The sequence below is a fragment of the Myodes glareolus genome, chromosome 17, assembly GCF_982192425.1.
Source record: "Myodes glareolus chromosome 17, mMyoGla1.1, whole genome shotgun sequence".
Classification (NCBI taxonomy): domain Eukaryota; kingdom Metazoa; phylum Chordata; class Mammalia; order Rodentia; family Cricetidae; genus Myodes; species Myodes glareolus.
The window spans coordinates 19,746,681-19,766,728 of NC_142042.1; the positions used below are offsets into that span (position 1 = coordinate 19,746,681).

At 39.5% G+C, this 20,048-nt stretch overlaps 1 protein-coding gene across 4 annotated transcripts in view; it reads left to right on the forward strand.

The window, feature by feature from the left end:
* The window catches only part of Rap1gds1 (Rap1 GTPase-GDP dissociation stimulator 1), a 131,545-nt gene that overhangs the window by 50,506 nt on the left and 60,991 nt on the right, over window positions 1-20,048 (forward strand). For all 4 annotated transcript variants that reach the window (XM_085677637.2, XM_085677638.2, XM_085677639.2 and 1 more), the window contains exons 3-4: window positions 9,343-9,465; window positions 13,696-13,821. In XM_085677637.2, the coding sequence (XP_085533763.1) occupies window positions 9,343-9,465; window positions 13,696-13,821 (249 nt within the window). The remainder of the gene's footprint in view (window positions 1-9,342; window positions 9,466-13,695; window positions 13,822-20,048) is intronic.

The window sequence follows — 20,048 nt, forward strand, 5'->3', positions numbered from 1 at the left end:
GTTTGCTGAGATTACAGTTGTGTGTCACAACTCAAGATAATTGATTTCATTTGTTTTGTTTTTTAGACAAGGTCTCACGTGTTCCAGGCTGGCCTAGAACATGTTCTGTAGCCAAAGATGACCTGAGCTTTCCGTTCCTGTGCCTCCACTTCTCAGGGATGGGATTATGAGCATGTTGCTACCATGCCCTGTTTCTGCAGTGCTGGGGATCAAACCCAGGGCCTCCTGCATGCTAGACAAGCCCTCTGCCAACTGAGGTGTACTCCCCACCCTTGTTTGGATTTTTGTAGTTTTGCTTTTGAGATAGGGTATTTATTACGTAGCTCTGGCTGACCTGTAACTCACTAAATAGACCATGCTAACCCTAAACTCACAGAAATCTGCCTTCCTCTGCCTCCCTTGTGTTGAGATGAAAGGCGCAAGCTGCCTGTATTGCTAATGGCACTGATTGCAAAACACTATACAAAGAGTTGGATTCAACTCACGATTTTAAGAATTTTAAAATTCATAAATTTAAGAGTCATTATTACAGAAGGAATGACATGTTAGCTGTGTCAGGTACTGTGTGGGTAAACTGCTCTTACATTCCGCTTCATTTTCCTTCCTATCTTGGACAGTGCCAGCTTTGCCTTTTACCACTTTGATACAGTCGGTCCTAGCCCTGGCCAGCTGCTGGGGAAGAAATCACCTGGTACGGAATGCTGCCATTCAGATTAGGGGCTCTCGCTGTGTTTTAATCAGTCTTTGTGTCGCTTTGACAGCATTCCTGCCTTATGGGAGGAAGGGAACATTTTGGCTTACAGTGGCAGATGTGTCTGTACCTAGCTAGGTGTTGAGTTCTGGATCCACGGTAAGAGTAAACACAGTGGCAGGAATGTGTGGCAGGAAGCAGCTCACCTGGTGGAAGTCAAGGGGCAGAGCGATTGCCTCTGCAGGCCCCCACCCCTTGTCCTATTTAAGCCTCTACCTTGTCAGATGGAACCACCCCTGAATGGTCAGTTCAGGTCCTCTCTGGAAATGTCCTCCCAAATACACAGAGAGATGTGCTTCTCTAGTCTCATAGACACGTCTCAATCCAGTCAAATGATGAATTGCCCATTTCAGTTTTTTACATATTCCCTGCAGAGTAGATCTTCCTTCTTTTCTACTTAGAATATGTGCTGTCATCCTTACAGACTCACCTGGTGGCTGACCAGCTGGCTAAGTGGGTAAAGGACCTGCTGCATGTACATGAGGACCTGAGAGCAGGCTGCCGACAGCCGCGTAAAAAGCTAGGTATTGTAGTGAGAGACCCTGTCTCTAAAACTAATGTGGAAGTATGACAGGGTAGCTCAGTGGGAAAGGAGCTTGCACCTAAGTCTAATGACACAAGTTCAGTTCCCAGAACCCACCTGGTAGAGGGCGGGAATCAGCTCCCTCAGAGTTGCTCTCTCTTCTCCTCATGTGTGGTATGGCAGTGCATGCACACATACAATAACAATGAACGCAAACCTTGTTTTAGATAATTAGGTGGTGAAGCAATGGAGGAAAACATTCTGATGTCAGCCACTGGCTTCCCGAAATGTCCTCATGAACAAGCATACTTGCACACATCTCGACACACGCCCCTCAGCTCAGAGATTGGCTTACACAGGAATTGTCTGTGATTTTTATGACATTCTGATAGGTTCCCTCTTTATGTCATATGTAAACCTCCAAGGTAGTGTGAATCACATTAAGTAATTTTTAAAATTATATCTAACATTCTGATGGTGGCTTATATTCTCTATCTTACATTTTCACTGTAAGAGGGACTTAGTAAAAATATTTTTTTCCTGCTCCCGTGTCGGACATCTGAAAAACAATTACATTGGGAATAAACAGGGAGAAGGAAAAATGAATTTAAAATATAGTTTACTTCACGTAAATGAAAAGAATATCTCAAACAATGGAAGGAAGGATACAGAAAATCACAGTGGGAAAACCTGGTCCAGTAAGAAACTTAGAAGATGGCGTGGCCAGCAAAAGGGTCCATACAAGGTGGCCAGGAAATGGAAGCTGGGAGTTGTCTAGGAGATCAAATTATGAAAGGACTTTGAACCATGCTGACCATTGTAAAAATGTCCTAGACAAATGCTAAAACGTGGAAGTAAAAATGAGTAGAACCTGGTGGCAGTTTGGGGGTAGATTGGATGATGGCCACAAAGAAGAGAAAGATGTCCTCTAGTGAGGTCCTGGGTGTGATTTCATGACAGGTCATCAAAACAGCCGTCAGAATTGTACTATAAAGTCAGAAATTGTGAAGACATGTTTTAAACCATTTGTGTGATCCAGAGTTTGTGTAGACCTTTCAGAATGATGCTGCTTGGTAGCAGAAAGCAGAAGGAAGAGATGAGCTTCAGGGTGATAGAATACCAGTGCTGAGAATGCAGCAAGCACAGTGTCCTAGCTGCTTATGAGAAAAGCCAGGAGACAAACTCTCTTGAGCTTTTAAAAAAACTACATTTATTTATTTTGTGTTCAGATACGTGTGCACCGTGGCACACATGTAGAGGTCAGAGGGCAACTTTTAGGGGTTCTCTTTTGACTCACTGTATTGTACGTGCGGATGGAACTCAGGTCTCAGGTGTGGCAACAAGTGTCTTTGCCCATTGCACCATCTTGCCAGCCTATTCCGGGTGCTTTTAAGTTATAAAAAAGCAACTCAATTTCCATCCAATATGTCTTGGGTTAATAAGTGGAGAAAGCAGAGTTGAGGACGTCTTCCTGGGAGTACTTAGAGGTCTGTCTAGAGCAGAATTGGGCGAAAAGTAAAGAAGAGATGACTGAGTTTGGAAATATCTAGGTTCTTCCTAACAATCTTGGAAAAACTATGGTGGCACAATTAAAAAGTATTCTGAAAAGCTAAATCAAAGCTCCAGAATGCCATATGCTCCTATGTGTAGTATGGTGGTCTGAAGTAGGTTTCTCTGTTTAGTTTAATGGTAGCAGGTTTGTCATTGTATGAAGCACAATAAATAAAAGCTCAGAGAAGTTGGGATTCAACCTAATGATGTGAAAGCAAAGTGGCAAGCCTTTACTTCAGTCCGAAATGGAGATCCTGACTTCATTCCAGCATCTTTTTTTGTTGTCTCCTTAAATAACATATGCCTTTCTGACTGGGCTGAGGCAGAGTTAGTGTAGTTTTGTAGTTCTCTGATAGTAGGTAGATTGGACTTTTTTCATGTATTTATTGCCCATTGTCTCTGCTTTTCTCTTTTGTGTGTGTGTGTGTGTGTGTGTGCGCGCGCGCGCACACACACACACACATACGTTATACTTGCATGTGGAGGCTGGAGGCGGACACTGGGTGTTTTCTCTTGATTGCCATCACTTTATATTAAGGCAGACCTTGATGATCCTGAGCTCACCTATCCTGGTTGCTGAGGTGGGATGTCCTTTTTTATGCTGTGAATATGTTTTATTACCATTGGTTAATAAAGAAGTGCTTTAGCCTATGGCAGGGCAGAATATTGCTAGGTGGGAAAGACAAACAATGCAGGGAGAAAGAAGGTGGAGTCAAGGGAGATGCAAACAGCTGCCAGAGAAACAAATAGAAATTGGTTAATTTAAGTTGTAAGAGCTAGTTAATAATAAGCCTGTTAATAATAATAAGTTACTAATAGGCCAAACGGTATGTAGTTAATATTAAGCCTCTGAATGGCTATTTTAAGAGAGGCTTTGGGACCAGGCGGGATGAGAAACCTCCAGCTACAGGTTTCCATCCCTGCCCTGCTTGAGTGTTCTGGAGACCTGAATCCAGTCTCAGTGCCTAGCAGCAAATATTTAATCTACTGAGTGGTTATTGAGTGTTTTTTTATTTTGTCTTTTGAAAACCGTTGTTCGCCGAGCGGTGGTGGCACGTGCCTTTAATCCCAGCACTCGGGAGGCAGAGGCAGAGGCAGGCAGATCTTTGTGAGTTCGAGGCCAGCCCGGTCTACAAGAGCTAGTTCCAGGACAGGCTCCAAAGCTACAGAGAAACCCTGTCTCAAACAAACAAACAAATAGAAAACCATTGTTCATTTCATTAGTTCATGTATTGATTTGGCTGTTCCATTTTTTGGTTAGTTTTGTAAGTTCTTGTATATTTTACATATTAACAATCTGTTGTGTGTGCGGTGAGCAAAATTTTCTCTCATTCTTTATACTGTTATTTAACTTGATTTTTCCCCCCTTTTTGTATGGAAGCTTTTTAATTTCATGAGGTCCTATCATTGACTGATGACATTGTTTTCTGGGAGACCAGAGGCCTATTGAGAAACTTCTTGCCTTGGCCAGTATGTTGAAGTGTTTCCCCTACTTTCCCAACTCCAGTGGTTTTAGGTTTCTCATTAAGGTCTTTGATCCAGTTCCAGTTGGATTTTTGTGGCAGGTGAAAGATACTGATTCTTATACATGTGAATATCCAAATTTTCCTCTTCTTAATTTTTTGTCTACTGAGAAAAACAACTGTTTGGCTCGTATAATTCACAGTTTGTAGTTTAGGAACACAGGTCAGTGAAAAGCTTTGATGGAGCTCACTCCAAAGACATCCTGCAGGTTCTAACTGCTCTACCAGTTTTTCTTCCATCCTCTCAATCTTTCTGTGGAAGCGTGAATTCTATGGAAACCTGCATAGTCTCCATTCTTGGCTCAGCCTTGTCAGGCTTACAGGAAGCTGCACCTGCCCATGCCACAGTGAATTCACCAATGGCATAAAGCTGCAGCGTTATCTGAGATTTTACCAACGCACTAAATGGCGTAGCAGTAAAGGTCCCTTACTCTGAGACACTTAGTCTGTGGGACCAGAACCAAGCAGGTCCCTCAAGGACTCAAGCTCCTGGGAATGACCAACATGGATGGGGGTTGAGGGTTGAGGTTACCATGGGTGCAACAGATCAAGGACCCTCCTCCCAGCTCTGCTCTCAGACTGGGCCAGCCATTGTTGCACGAATTCTAATTGGTATTAATACTAAAACCCAGACTCAGATTTAAGGGTTAATGCTGAAGATCAGAGAAGCAGAGTGTCAGTTGCTAGAGAGTTCTTTTACCTCTACCAGTGTTCTGAGTGAAGGGGCAATCCTGTCCTCAGACTGCTTCTCCAGACTGCATTTGTTTCCAGCAAACCTCAGACTGCTGTGAACTTCTGCTTCCTTTGTCCTTATTCCTCTCTCTGCCCAGCCACATCACTCCAGTCTGCACCTCCCTAGTGCTGGGATTAAAGGTGTGGAATCCCAGATGCTGCGCTTATCCAAAGGTGGGCTCTGTTTCTCTTTTAGGCAATTCAATTTTGGTAACCCAGAGTGGCCTTGAACTCATAGACATCCCTCTGCCTCTGTCTCCCAATTCTTGGGATTAAAGTTGTGTGCCACTATTCCTTGGCTTCTAGTGGCTTATCTCTGCACTCTGATCTTCAGGCAAGCTTAAAATACAAATAAAATACCACTACACCCACCCCCTCCCCAACCCCGCTTGCCTCTGTCCCTCCTAAACCACACCATGGCTGAGGACCCAGACACCACCCCTTATGTATAGCATCCTTGTTGACATCTTAGGTGATAAGAACATTTATCCCTTTTTTAACTTTTTCCAAAAGTATAGTAATATCAATGTTTAGTGATTTACCTTAAAAAACAAAGTTTTCTGTGTTCCATATGATTTTTTTTGTTTCCCTGGAAACCGGAGTAAATATCATCTTGTCACTGACTTATCATAATATGTGATACTATTTCCTTCAGTTCTTGAATTACTCACTTTTAGATCCCTTGTTAGGAAGTTTCTTGAGAAGCAGAATATAATCTCGTTAAGCTCACTATAAATATTGCTAAACTGAGAACTTTAAGGAGTCTTGCAGATGGCAGATTTCTGTAGCTTTGTTTACTATTATCCTCCAGAGTATCCGACGGTAGAGTGCAGATGGATCTTTATTGGGAAACGCTTCTTTGCTGTTAATATATCCAGTCTCTGTAAGTCCGGAATGAGGAAATCCACTTTACTCATGGACCATTTCTTCAGTAATTCCTCTCCCCTTTGAGCTAGACAGCATAGTTATGGACTCTGCTTTCCCACGGTTGTTAGCACAGTTTCTCATGGTGTTTGCTTACAGATACATGCCTTTCGTCACTTTACCCTATAGCTGGCAATCCTCGGCAGTCATTTTTTTACCTAATTAGTGATAATTTTAAAGAGTCAGAACTAACAGACCCCTGCTTATTCTAGTGATGATTTCCAACTACAGCTTTGACCATAGCTTATGTTACCCCTAGGATGGAAATAATAAGACTGTCAAGTTATCTGCTGTAGTTTTATAGAGTGAGTCTCATAGCGTAATCATTTTGTAAAACCCATTTCAATAATTAAATAAGTGGGTTTTTTGTTCTATTACTTCTTCATACTTTTTTCCATGAGAGAGAGAATCCACTCTACATAGTACTTGGTTACATAAGGATAATAGTGTGCATACTATTTCCAAATTCTTGATTTCTTTTCTCATCCATCTATTCTGCCACTTACTTGGGTCGTGGTTGTGGGGAGTTGTGTCACGGCGAGAGGCTTGCACTGTTTAATCGTGTCTTTCCCATGCCCTGACACTCAGCTCTGGTACTCACATAATCTCTACATTAGAGCTAAAATGAACCATGCATGGATAACATGCAGTTAACATTTGCCTCCATGCACACGTGCCTGGGCCTCACATCCAGTCTGGATGCTGTCTGAGGCCAGATTCCTGCTGTCAACCCAGCTTGAACAGATGGTGGGCTAGGCCCCCGGGGCTGCCTGACCCTGTGTTCTCAGCTCTAGATCCCCTAGCAGTTGTCAGAAGGCAGAGCATTGTAACATGGTAAAGCACTTCACCTCTCTCTGGCTTGGTGGAGGGGTGTGTGTGTGTCTGTCTGTCTGTCTGTCTTTCTGTCTGCACATACACGTAATAGATTTAGGTGTCAGGTTTCCTAGTGGTACCTTAAAACTTACACTTTTGTTGGAGATGCAAAATGAAAGCATATACTGGAAGAACTGTGCTCCTTTAACTCAGAATCCTGAGTACACGAGGAACACATGAAATAGCAGTTTCTAATTGATTAAAAGTAATATTTGATTTATTATTATAAGGTGTAGCTTTATAGTAGAGTCTTTGCATGTGAAAAGCTCTGAGTTTGGGTCTCATGTAGCAAAAGCAGAATGTGTGTAGTGTGTATGTGTACATGTGTGCGCATGCACATACTCACACACACACGAACATGTGCATATGTACAGTCATATTAACACATACATAATTTAACCCAAAACATAAAATACCTTATAGATTAATGTGCACTTTTAATTCTTTTGTTGTTGTAGGTTATAATCCTTATTTCTCTGTCCAGAATAAAGTTTTAGAGTTCCCTGATAGATTGGAACCTGCAGTTTGAAAAACACTATCTAGGGACTGGTAAGGTGGCTCAGTGGGTCAAGGTGCTTGCCACCAAGCTTGATGACCTAGCCTCAGTCCCTGGAACTCTCCAGGGGGAAAGAGGACTGACCTCCAGTAAGTTCACCTCTGACCTCCACAAACACACTGATGCGAGAGTGTGCATATGCACACACACACACAAACTAGTAAATGTAAAAGTGTCTTGAAGGCCAAAAAAAAACCCCACTACTGTTAAGTGTTAGCGATAAAGAAATATACTTTTGTGTACCTTCATTAGCTAGTTGAGTAGGAATGATTTTCCTGCTCCAGTTTTCATGTCCCTTGTCTTCTATGAAATTCTTGGTATTTTCCATTACTTATGTGTTCAAAGATCTACAGGAAAAAAAACATAGTCAAACTTTATTTGGCAATTTTAATCATTTCTCATTGCCTATAATCAAATATAATATTTAGGGTAGTTTCTTTATTTCTGTCCTCTAGATAACCCTATTGCCTTTTGGTTTAATAGATTATTTCAATGATTGGTACATAAAGGAGCTTGTGTTTGCTTTTGTTTTTCTAATGTTTCTTTAATTCTTTTTTTTTATTCTATGTGTCTTTCTCATATTGTATTTTGATCCCATTCATTCCCTGTGCCTTTGAATCTGTCCCCGCCCCCTACAAACAAAACAAAACAGAATTCAAGAAAAAGAAGGAAGAAAATAAAATGGAAAAAAAATAGGAATAAAATTAAAAAGTCTTGTCACGGAAGCTGCAGTGCCACCCAACGAGCCACGCCCCGCGCCCCCTTGTCCATGCATCTCTGCTTGCAGGTGTCATCGCAAAGAGTCATTGGTCTGGTTCGAGGCCCCTACTGGGCCCCCAATCTTCATGGTCATCCCGCTGCTGCCCGGAGTTGTAGAGATCCTGCAGCTTTGGGTCTGCGGGTCAGGTTCCTTCGCATGCTCCAGCAGATCATACATGGGGTGGGTCTTGGGACAAGGCATGTCATAACCCTGGGTCTGGGCCTGGCTGTAGGGTTGATCCACAGGATGGGAAATGAAGATAGTTCTCCCATGGTCACAGTTTCAGGGCTGATCCCCCACACCTGCTAACAAGGTTGGCCTTATCCTGCTGCCCTGCAGAGGTGCAGTGCCTGCTCTCCCGAGCGTTGCAGCTGGTGGGGGTCAGGGATGGCTCTCCCACTCTTAGGACCACAGGGCCAGTTCTCTCACTGCTTCCAGCGCTGATAGGCGGGGGCAGGGGAGTATTTCTCCCCCTCCCAGGTTGCCATAAGACAGATTGATAATGGGGACAGCTCTTCCATGGTCACAATTTTGGGTTGTTTTTCATGTAGGGGTCTTTAGGGAAAGCAGTCAGGAGCGTTTGAATCTCTGTATCACCTAGCCAAGTTTTGGATATCATGGAGTCATGGAGATTATTTCCTATTTCTTTATATTAATAGTGATTCTAATGAATTATATTAAAAATGTGGTCATCATATGGAACTATGTAATCTTAGCAATTGTTCAGTACATAAAAATTATATGAGGTATAGGTTTTACTCATAATTGCTATTTTCAAGTTACTATACCTTTATATAACATAAAAAAATACATAAAATTGTATTAGTATAGCTCTAAGAATTTGCAAAGGATGTAGAAAAAAGCAGTCCTGTTCCAAACTGATAAAACTAACACTCAAACTAAGACAGAGTAAGAAAGCTCCCATTGTAGTCTGACTAGAGGTAGACAAAATGGTGCTGTAGTGTGTTCTGAAGATGGAAGTAGGGTACAAACAGCGTATATAGCAAAGGCCATTAATGTAAATGGTTCGAGGTATAGCAAACCAGCTTTTATTGTAGATAAGGAGAGTTCTTGAGTAATTATTTTTGTTTAAATAGTTCATGTTTGCATTACAGAATTTCATGGAAGCCCCCCCTTTCTTTCTTTCAGACACAGAAACAAGTGAAAAAATACAAGGAAGTGGAATACTTGAGTTATTTGCAAATCTGTTGACGCCACAGTCTTCCTGCACAGCCAAAGCAGCCAACATCATAGCAGAAGTAGCCAAAAACGGTGAGGTTTTCATCCAGAATTTTCCGCTCGGAACGTCTTCAGTTTTACACCTTAACTTGTCAGTATGTTTTATTATGTTTTGATTTCATAGAGTAGACTTTTCCTACTTCCTCTTCCTTTGACTTTATGTTACTGTTGTAGACGACTCCCGCGGTTATTTTCTTATTTGTGTGCACTATTCAGAGTAGAGTAAAGGGAAGCTACTGTTTGTCTCCATTGTTTCCTATCCTTTCATAGATTAGGTCTGAGAGATTTGTGTCACTTGCTTGTCCATCTCATCGCAGGGAGCTGGGTTTTCTGCTCTGTGTTGGTTGCTGTTGTACCCACAGAGCCTGCTGCTTTTCTCCCCCCGCCCTTCAGTTCTGCGTGTTTTCAGCTGACAGTTGATAGCAACAGTACAGTTGCGATGTATGGAAAACAGATATTCTGTTTTCCACTCTTGCTATCATAGAAAACAATTATGTTTTCAGTTCTCTACTGAAAGCCCTTTGGGGAAGAAAAATGATAATATAAATTATATAATACTCAATTCATCGAATTGTGTGTTATATATAGCCAATGACAGATCCCTTGGAAGAAATATTTCAGGAGTGTTTTTACATAATTTTAATTGAATCAGTTTTGGCAAACACCAAGCAAATAAGTAAAGCAACCTTTAAGCATAAGGGAGACGCTCATAGTTATAATAATATTTAGTATGTTTCAGTTGGACAGAATTTGGTATTATGCCTTTTATTCTAATATGGTTTTTTTTAGATCAATATTTTTCACAGAAAATTTAAAAATTTCTGATTTCATTTGAGTAATTACCATGCTAATTGATTTTGCAAAGAACTATTGTTTGGGCTGGTAAAACAATGTACATTTATGTAAATTACCAAAATGGAACTGGCACTAAACACTTCCCTTATTTAAAGCTCATCAGAATGCCTTTCAGGTGTCAGTGAGCATCTGTATTGGTCAATCATATTTGACTGTTTACCGAAAACTGGTTCTCTAGGATTTTTACGCCATCATCTAAGATACTGACCTGACTTGAAAATGGAGCCTCCCAAGATGCTGTTTGTTAACTTAAAGCAACCTCTTTTTATACAAAGCAGCTTGGGTTTTTAAGATAAGTAATTTATTTTTAATCTCATCAGAGTCCCAGTGTAGATTTTGAGAATTCAGAAGACAGGCTTCATTTTGATCGTAAGCCCTCTTTTTTCTTATAGCATGCATTCTGTATACGCATGGTAGTTCTGCTAGCAGAGGTTTCCTCTAAGGTGCCACGGAGGCTGCTGGCTGAGTCTGAAAGACAGAGCAGAGTGCTGAGCCTTCGCACTCTCAGTCAGGCTAGCGAAAGGCGTATACTCTACTAGTAAAAGTAATGGGCATAGTTGGATGTTTATTGCTCAGTTAACCTCATTGTTCTTTTTAAATGAGTGGCTGAGAAAATGGAGTAGACTTTTACTGAAAGTCTTTTTTAACATTGCTTTAGAACACAGCAGCATCTTCACTGAGTTTATATTTCTTAATAGGAACTTGACAATGAGAAAAGATTATCATATGAACCATAGAAAAATGAGGTTAGAGGTGATTTTTCATGGCTATGCAGATTATGTAACTACGAGGAAGAAATATTAGCATATAACCCAGGTTCAGATTCAGCATAAAATGTGCTTAAATTTTATTTGCATATAAAAGAATGAATATTGATAGACTCAACTATGTTCAAAATTCAATGAGACGTTCAAGCTTGATGTGGAGTATAGTTATAATTATAGTACTAGACATTTAGACCTTTTAAATAAATTATTCCAGTATATGATAGACTTAAAGCTGATTTGAGGCTATAGAGAAATAAGCAAGGCAGGTAATCTATGAGTATTTCCTTCCTTTAGAGTTGGACTTGTGTCTGGGTAGATTGCTCACCATGTGAAGTGTAGGCTGCACAAGTGTGAGCAGCAGAGTTCAGGCCCCTAGAACCCATCTGAAAACTGGGCTAATGTGTTAGTTGCCATACTCCCAGCACTCCAGGGGCAGAGCTAGAATTCCCAGAGCAACCTGGCTAACTAGACTAGCCATAACCAGTGAAATCCAGGTTCTGTGAGACCAACTTGTCCTCAGTCATACTGTCCTTGTTCCTTCCCCATACTATGCTCCGTCACCTCCGATTTCCGGAGTTCAAACTGACAAGAGCCCGACCGTGTCTTATTTCATCACTTTGCTCTGTTTAGCAGATCTGTCACAGTAGGGTCTTCACTACTACTGCTGTAGAGGCTGAATGTGCTTTAGAGTCCAACCTGGCACATTTAGGTACAGGGTCATGTGGTGTGAACATAGCTTCATGTATGGTGGGGACCTCTTTGAACCTAGATGGTCATCCCAGCCCTTCTGAGGCCTCCCCAATATAATATACAACAGTATTGAAAATATTCTTGGCATGTTCTGGAGTTATATATTTGCACATGTGCATGCATCCATGTGCGCACGTGCACACAATCACACGGAGGGAGAGAAGGAAGGAAGGAAGGAGAGACAGGTTGGTTATTTTAAATTAGTTAAGGAGTGCTACCCATCTTCAATCAAAAAAGATTTTTAGGAGTTTACTTTCTTCAGAGGCTGGCAAGTTGTCTTCATCGTAACTGAAAATTGGCATCTATAGCAGCATTGTTCTAGCTGTGTGCCTCCTAATAAAAGCACCCAGAACATTTAACAGTTTTCTGGAACTGCTTATTTTTCCTCATTTTACAAATACATATTGATTATAGAGTTCAAGTTTTGAGAAATTGGTATCAGATATACAGTTACCATACAAGAGCAAAGGAAATCATAGTTCCTTGATGCCTGCGTTTTTGAAGGCGTTAACAGAACTGCAGTATAATGACAGGTACCATTTTGAAATAAGAATTCGTAGTTTACTATTTTCAGTTTCATATTTAAACAGTATTCAATGAAATTATCTCAGCTGCTGTAAGCTAGGTATAGCTTGGTGAAAAAGAAGGGGACACCTGTCTTTATTTGATTGTGTATTAATTTAACAGTTGAAATCTATAGATATTTCTGAAATAAGCATTAATGCGAAAGAAAGCCCATGAAAAAGTGGATGATGTCTCCCTAGTTCTTGGGTGTCTATAACATAATTCCTTTTTCTTAGGATATTCTGCATTATTAAAACTGTTGATGAAAAATTTAGAGGTTAGCTTTTGAAGTAGAACAGTAATCTCAACCGTGGGAGTTTAAATTGCAGGAAGAGATGCAGTAGGCATGAAACCCTTCAGGCGGAGGGTCTGCCTCTGTCTAAAAGGGTAATGTTTTGAGAATTTTTCAATTAAGAAAAAGAGAAAGATTGTTTATGAGGATACACATGGGCTCTTTGGAACAAAAACAAACTGTGGAGTGGACCCTCTTGAAAGTGGGGGTGAAACGTTGGTCATTTGTAAGATGTTTTACCATGAAGAAACAGCTCTTTGTTCACCAGCACATTCTGATAGTGAGTGAAGTCTGAAAGGGTAACACGCATGCAGGCTTTTGGAGAATTTTCATCAGCTGCCTTTCTTTACTGTAATGGTGTCACTGAGAGTCAGTAAACAGAGAACAGTAAGCTATAAAGATAAAGGAAAAACAGATTTGAATGACAAGAAAGCACAATTTTTGCTGGCTAGACCTGTAAATGTGTGCATGTAAAAAGAGCAGAGATGAGTGACCCGTAAAATGGGTGTTAGTAAAGAATAAGAATGGAGATGAGGCATTCAGGATTCCTCTAGGCCTTAACAATTACAAACCTTTTAAAATGATTCATTGAAACATTTGTTTTTAACTTTAAACTTTCAGAGCACCTATAGTAATAATTGAACTGTTTGATAGCTTGGTTTATAGCGTATCTGTCCTTCCATTATCATGTTCTCTGGAAGAACACGCACACCACCATGTACTGTTTCTAAACACAACAGTCATTCTCCGAAGACAGTGACAGCTTTAGCTGTGATAAAAGTTAATTAAAGATATTATTGGTTTGTGGCGGAGACTGCCAACAATGGATAATACAGTACTATTTATTTTTGTGCACTTACTTGTTTCTCTCATCAGGTGTATAATGGTGTTGTAACGGGCTTTTGAGCAGAAATGTGCTCTTCAAATAGTTTGCTTTGACTATTTCAATAGTACGTGTTTATTTTATTATGGGAGATGATGTATGTAAAATACGTATCTTTCACAGTCTAATTAAGTGTGTCTCTCCTTTTTCAGAATTTATGCGAATTCCATGTGTAGATGCGGGATTGATCTCACCTCTGGTGCAGCTGTTAAACAGCCAAGACCAGGATGTGCTGCTCCAGACGGGCAGGGCGCTAGGAAACATATGCTACGACAGCCGTAAGTGTTGAGACCGTGGGAATACGTCTGTCATTGTTTTAAATAATTATGATTTTCAGATTAGTTTCAATTTGTTGTTAGAACTGACTTTTCTAGATGGACCAGTAATCTTTGGCTCTGCTTATATTGCAGAACTGATAGAAAGTTGGGTCATCATATTCTTAACATTATAGGAAGTAAATTACCCTGTTTTCACAGGAGGTATTTCCTAAGTAAAATACATTACTAAAACTGAGACCTTTAAGTTTAGCAAAAATCCATTTACACATCTTTAAATTAGGCCTTACGAAGTATGGTCTAAAATGAAAATACTTAGGAAAAGTTTTTAATTTCTAAGTCTGTCCAAATAAAGTTTAATTAATCGCCATTCAATAAAACCATTCATAAAAACCATCATCTCAAAAGCTAGATTGGCCCACTGCATTTGCATTGGCTCCATTCCAGTTTGTTACATCATTGCCATCCTTACCACCTCCTGGAACATGGCTCTAGACAGAGTAAGCCAGCATCTGTGTGCCGAGTTATTGCAAGCAACCGCAGTTTCTACTTCTTGTCTCACAGACGCAGGAATCCTCTGAGTTTAAAGCTGGGTGTGGTGACAGAGGCAGGAGGTTCATGAGTTCAAGGTCAAACTGGTCTATACAGCCAGCACTTACCTCAACAGACAAAACCAGAGACTTTCAGTATATTAAAATTAACTAGGCATACCTCAGTTTTTCCATAGATGGTTATTTTCTGAAACAGAAAACCAAATACTTATTCAAATTTATACCCCCTACAAATTTAGTTATATTTCTACAGCTGGGATAATTTTGCCATGTTTTCCCTGTTGAGTCCGTTCCTCAAGTGAGTTGTATTTTTACTAAATGTTTGACCTTTTAAAACACATAACAGAGAGTGCTATAAAATGTGACTTGTATCTATGAAGCAGATAGAGTGAAAGTATATACATATTTATTGCAGATCAGAAAGAAACTCTAGTTATCAGCTGTGATTGCTGTGCAGCATTACCCTTGTTATTCTTGTTCATTGCTCTTTATTGTGTGTGATGCTGTCCAGGACATCTTACAGTCAAATTTAGCTTCCACTTTCCAATCCCTGACGATGCATATGAACTTACGTGTGCTCTGCTCTGTTCTTAATCTCTGTATCTTAAGGTATTAGCTTCATTTACAAAATAATAGTTCTTCATATTTGTAATTTTGCATCGTGTTTGTGTGTGTGTATGCATGTTTGAGTGTGTGTGTGAGTGTGTGTGTGTGTGTGTGTGGTTTTTATTCGGCATCATAGGTTGTGATCTCAGCTCTCAAAAATTATTCATTTAAGTAGAAATGATTTCATCAATAGTTAGGAAGATGAGCTGTGTATCGGGGTTTGCATTCCTGCTCTTTTGTGTGTGCTGAAGAACTTAAAGCTTCCAAAAGTCTTGTGATATTATTCATCTTAATTATTCTTGAATAATTTTTTCCTCCAAACATGGGAGTTATTTCCTATTGTGACTCTTTCGTCCTGGAGTTTCACTTTGTAATGACAAAGTAGAAGACACTCAGGGATCTCTCGCCTGGTTCTGCTGTGGTTTCCGTGCACACACAGTCATTTATTTCCTATGTGTTCTCAAGAACCTTGAAGTCAGGGTAGTAAATGTCACAATAATAAGGCTGTAGTCTGATGGAACCGGAGTTCACTGTGATAGTATATACAGTCTGTTCCTTGTCCTGTGTAATAGACGGTAGAGAATTTTACTGGCATGCTTCAGGCTGTGACATTAATGTTTTTCATTTGTGTGGAAACATTTGTAACTACTTCATCCTTGGAGGACTTAAGTGGAAATTATACTTAAATCGATAACTGAATATTGTGACTGCTCAGCATTGGCTAAGAAAAGTGAAGGTGGCAGTCTTCCAAAATAAACATAAGTGATTTAGTACTGTAAGTCATGTGACAGAATGGATTCGTTGTACTGTGCTCTCCTACCTTTTTAGGACGACTGCCTAATTCTTTTATTTTAAATTAAATTTATGTCAACTTCTTAGTGCTTCCTCAAGAATTATTCTAGAAAAATTAGAGTTTATACTTAAATTCTAAGTTATGAGAATATAATTCAATACTGTTTAATTACTTGTGAATTTATTTGAAATGCAGTGATTATTTTTTAACTTGAGATAATTAGGATTTTAAGAAGCCTGAAAGGGTTACCTGAAAAAGAATATGTTTTTAGTATTCAGGGCGGTAGTAGGTGTGCAGTAGATGGGAAACCAGCATTTACAGAGGTTACTGTAAGCAACTCACTGTTGGAGAAAGATTGAGAGGTGTATGTGTGTGTGTGTGTGTGTGTGTGTGTGAGAGAGAGAGAGAGAGAGAGAGAGAGGAGATAGACATTTGCTAACATAGCTTTAGCTAACAGTTTATTTGAAAGAAATAACTAAAATTCATGGAACTCTAACAAAGAAGTAGGTCAGCCTTCAGTTTTAGTCACAGCCTTGTCAGTTCCCATTATAGGTGTTCTCCCTAAATGGAAGGAAATGTCCTTATGTAACCCCACACCAGGAAACAGCCGACACATCTAACAAGTGGATGAAGGAGGGCTGTGTTGCTGATGAACCTTCTGAATCCATCTCTCTTTTGTATGTGGAGGTGAATAAAAAAACACCAACTGGGAACATTTCTCATTTAAAATTGTTGAGTTTGTTTCTTCCATATAACTTCCAAGGCATTTCATTATGGATTCCTCTTTCAAAGCATCCAAATAGACTTTTGATGCAAGCAACATTTGTGTGCCAGAGTAACTATTATGTTTGCCAGAGTAACCATTTTTGAGAAGTTTGACATCTTTCAAAGAAGACAGAAAAATTGTATTTCAGTTTGGAAAGTTTGCAAAGCTGTGTGCATTTTAGAACCTGCTTAGGAATGTTGTTTTAAACAGAAAAGTAGTATTATATTTCAGAAATGCTTGTCCTGTGTACACATCCCTTCAAGGCTGATATTTAAAATCTAAGAGTGTGATTGCCTTATTTAGATTTTTTTTGTAGCATTCCTTATTTCCATTGCTTCTATACATTTGTACAGAACTACAAATATTTACATTTTCTGATGTGATTGCGTGTTCCTACAGCTCTCAGGTCCACAGTCTCATCCGCATTTGTCAGTCCCAGGGATGCACTGGTTATTAGAGACTTGAGCTGCTGTTTGTTGATGTTATTGCTTGAGTTCACGAAGTAGCATTTGATACGCTAGTTAAAAGATATAACTAAGGGCTAGCAGAAATTGATTACATAAAGTTAAATACCTACCATTTTTATATAAAGAGCAAGATTAACACTTTAATCAAAATTTAAAATTAAATATGCTACTTATAGTAATAAAACAATATTTGCTATTATATAATCCTATGATTAGAATGTTAAGCATATTTAAGAGTCTTACATGATGTACTGTCTCACTAACACATAAAATTATAGTCCTACTTCCTGAATGAATGAAATAGCCAAAATGAGTTAGTATTCAGGCTTGCCAAAGGCAGTGTTTGCAAAGTGAAATAAATACTGCTTATTTAATCAACTTTAAGTAAACCAAAAAATTGTCAGATACACACGTGTACCCATTTGTATGTTAATGATTCTTAATGTGTTACATGATTGATTGATGTGTGGATGGGGGCGTGTAGCATACATATAAATGTGCAGAGGTAGACTTGGTGTTTTTCTCTACCGGAATCCTCATTACCTTGAGACAGGTTTTCTTCCTGAACCAAAATCTTGCTGTTTGGACCAGGCTTGTTAGGCAGTGAGCTGCCAGCATCCAGCTGTCTCCGTCCCACAATGCCAGAGTCACAGGCACCTATAGTTGTGCCCAACTTTTACATGGGCCTTGGGGATTGGCAATCAGGTCCTCTTGCTTATCAAGCCATGTCCCCTGCCCCACTGTTATATTATTTTTATATAAGGACAAAATAATCTCATTTTAACTGCAAATGCAGAGAAATAATAATAGGTAGAATTGTTTTATACTGAAAGGTGGTTAGATGAGTATAGGGTAGGAATGCTTTGAAATTATGCAGGTAATCAATATTTATACCAGCTCTGTTCAATAGAGTTATTTATGCTGGCCCTTGGAGGTATTTATGTCAGCGATCAATTAGATTATTTGTTGCTGGGGTCCAGCCTCAGCTCGGGTTCTAGGTCTTGAGGCAGGAAATGGGAGCTGGTGGAAGGAAAACTTCTGACCACCAAGTGGATTGTACTCAAGTGGCCCTGAGCCATCTTTATTTATATTTTAACAGAGTTTTTCTTACCAGCGCTACATGAACAGTTTTATTATTGGCTTCTATTTTTTACTTTAAGGAATATATTGTGATCATTATGAAAGTCCCCATTGTTCTTTTTATGCTTCCCAATACACCTTCTCACCCCTGCATACCCTTACTCTAGATAAAGAGTTCGGGATTTTTGCAGGCTTAACTCAATATCAAGCCAAACACATCCTGCTCTTGTAACACTTACCTCAGCTGGCAGCTGTTTGCTGTTGCAAAGTTAAAAGTAATAGAGGAGGGCACAGTGCTTAAAAGATAGCATTATTCAAACCCAGACAATTCTTTCTTGTCTGTAAGATACATTTTTATACAGTTCCCTTTCTACCAGAGGGTCCCATGTCTCAATCTCTCTGTAAAGGCAGACTCTGAGGAAGCACTCTTTCCATCTCACTTGCTCCGAGGAAACCCGTTGAGCAGGTACCTTCATTACCATCATATGCTGTTCAGAGACTAGACAGCACTGTTCCCTATAATTTGGTTACACTGTTAGAGGGCTTTGTTGCCTTTTCTTCTTAAGTGTTTACTTTTAGAAGAAATAGAATTATCAGCTAGTAGCATACAAATGAGATTCTTCAACTTTAATCAGTCTGTTTTATCTTAAAACTCAACTTACTATCAACGTATGTCATTTATAGAAGAATGGATAACTTTGCAGTGAAACTTTTAGATTTTTATTAGGACTGTCATTACATGACAATACTTCATAAAGATGTCCTGTGTGGATTTCAGTAGATGCTGTCTTGCAGTTCTTTTAAGCGCTAGAAGACATGGATGAAAAAGAGCCATGCTGTAAATATGGTAGAGGAAATAACATGAGCAGAAGCAGACACCTTGCGGCTGATTAGAGCACATACTAAGTATGTGCTGAGCAGTTCTTTCCCACAGTGACCATGAGAGAGAGCATGAGTCCCACTGCTTTTAAATAGGTCCAATAGCGCATTCTAGGTAAGGAGAATTATTTATAAACGATACCTAAGTATACAAAAGTTTAATATGCCCCTGGAAGGCAGGTAAAGTAAATAGATATAATTTCAGCTGTGTCATTTACTAAAGTGCCATTTAATATATCTGATTTCACTTTTTTCCTGAATTAAACAGGATTTATAGTTAGGTGTGATGGGACATAACCTTTATGCTCAGCACTTGGGAGGTAGAGGCAAGAAGATCTGTGAGTTCAAGGCCAGCCTGGCCGATCGAGCAAGTTCCAGGACAGCCAGGGCTACACAAGGAGGCGCTGTCCCACCTTCCATCTCCAAATAAGGTTTATATATGAATTAGAACATATATTGTAAACGATTATGCAAAGCAAATAAATACTGTTATAATTATTGCTAAGCAATAATACAACCTAATATAGTATATGCATTAACATATACTGTATATTTACATTAAAGATATAAATGACAGGAAGCTTACAAAGAAAGGCAACGGAAAACCCTGTAGAAAGCAGGAATACACTTGATATGTGTGCATTAATTAAACATGAGCCTCTTGGCAGCCACAGAGAACAAAAATTTGGCTCATATGATTCTTACCCTAAAGAGGAATGTTATAATTCTGAAACAGACCCTGAGTCAAATTGCTAGCAGGGAGTTATTAGGATAATCCCATGGGCACTTAGTAAGCACATGTGAAAATGCTGACTGGTGTTAAAGTCTGGTTCCGTGATGATGGTTCTGCAGACTTTACTCATGTGCTCCATCTAATGACTCTGTGTCACCTTTAACAGAGTCCAAGAAATAATACTGTGTACTTAGTGGGATCCATTTTATCTGAGAAACAGCCCAGATATGTTGAGTTTTGGTGGTTACCTCAAGTATGGAACTTAAAACTTTGAATAAATTTTGACTTGTTTTCTACTAGTTTAGCTTTAAACCAATGTACTTTGTATGATATGTCCAGATTGAAGTCTCTAGGC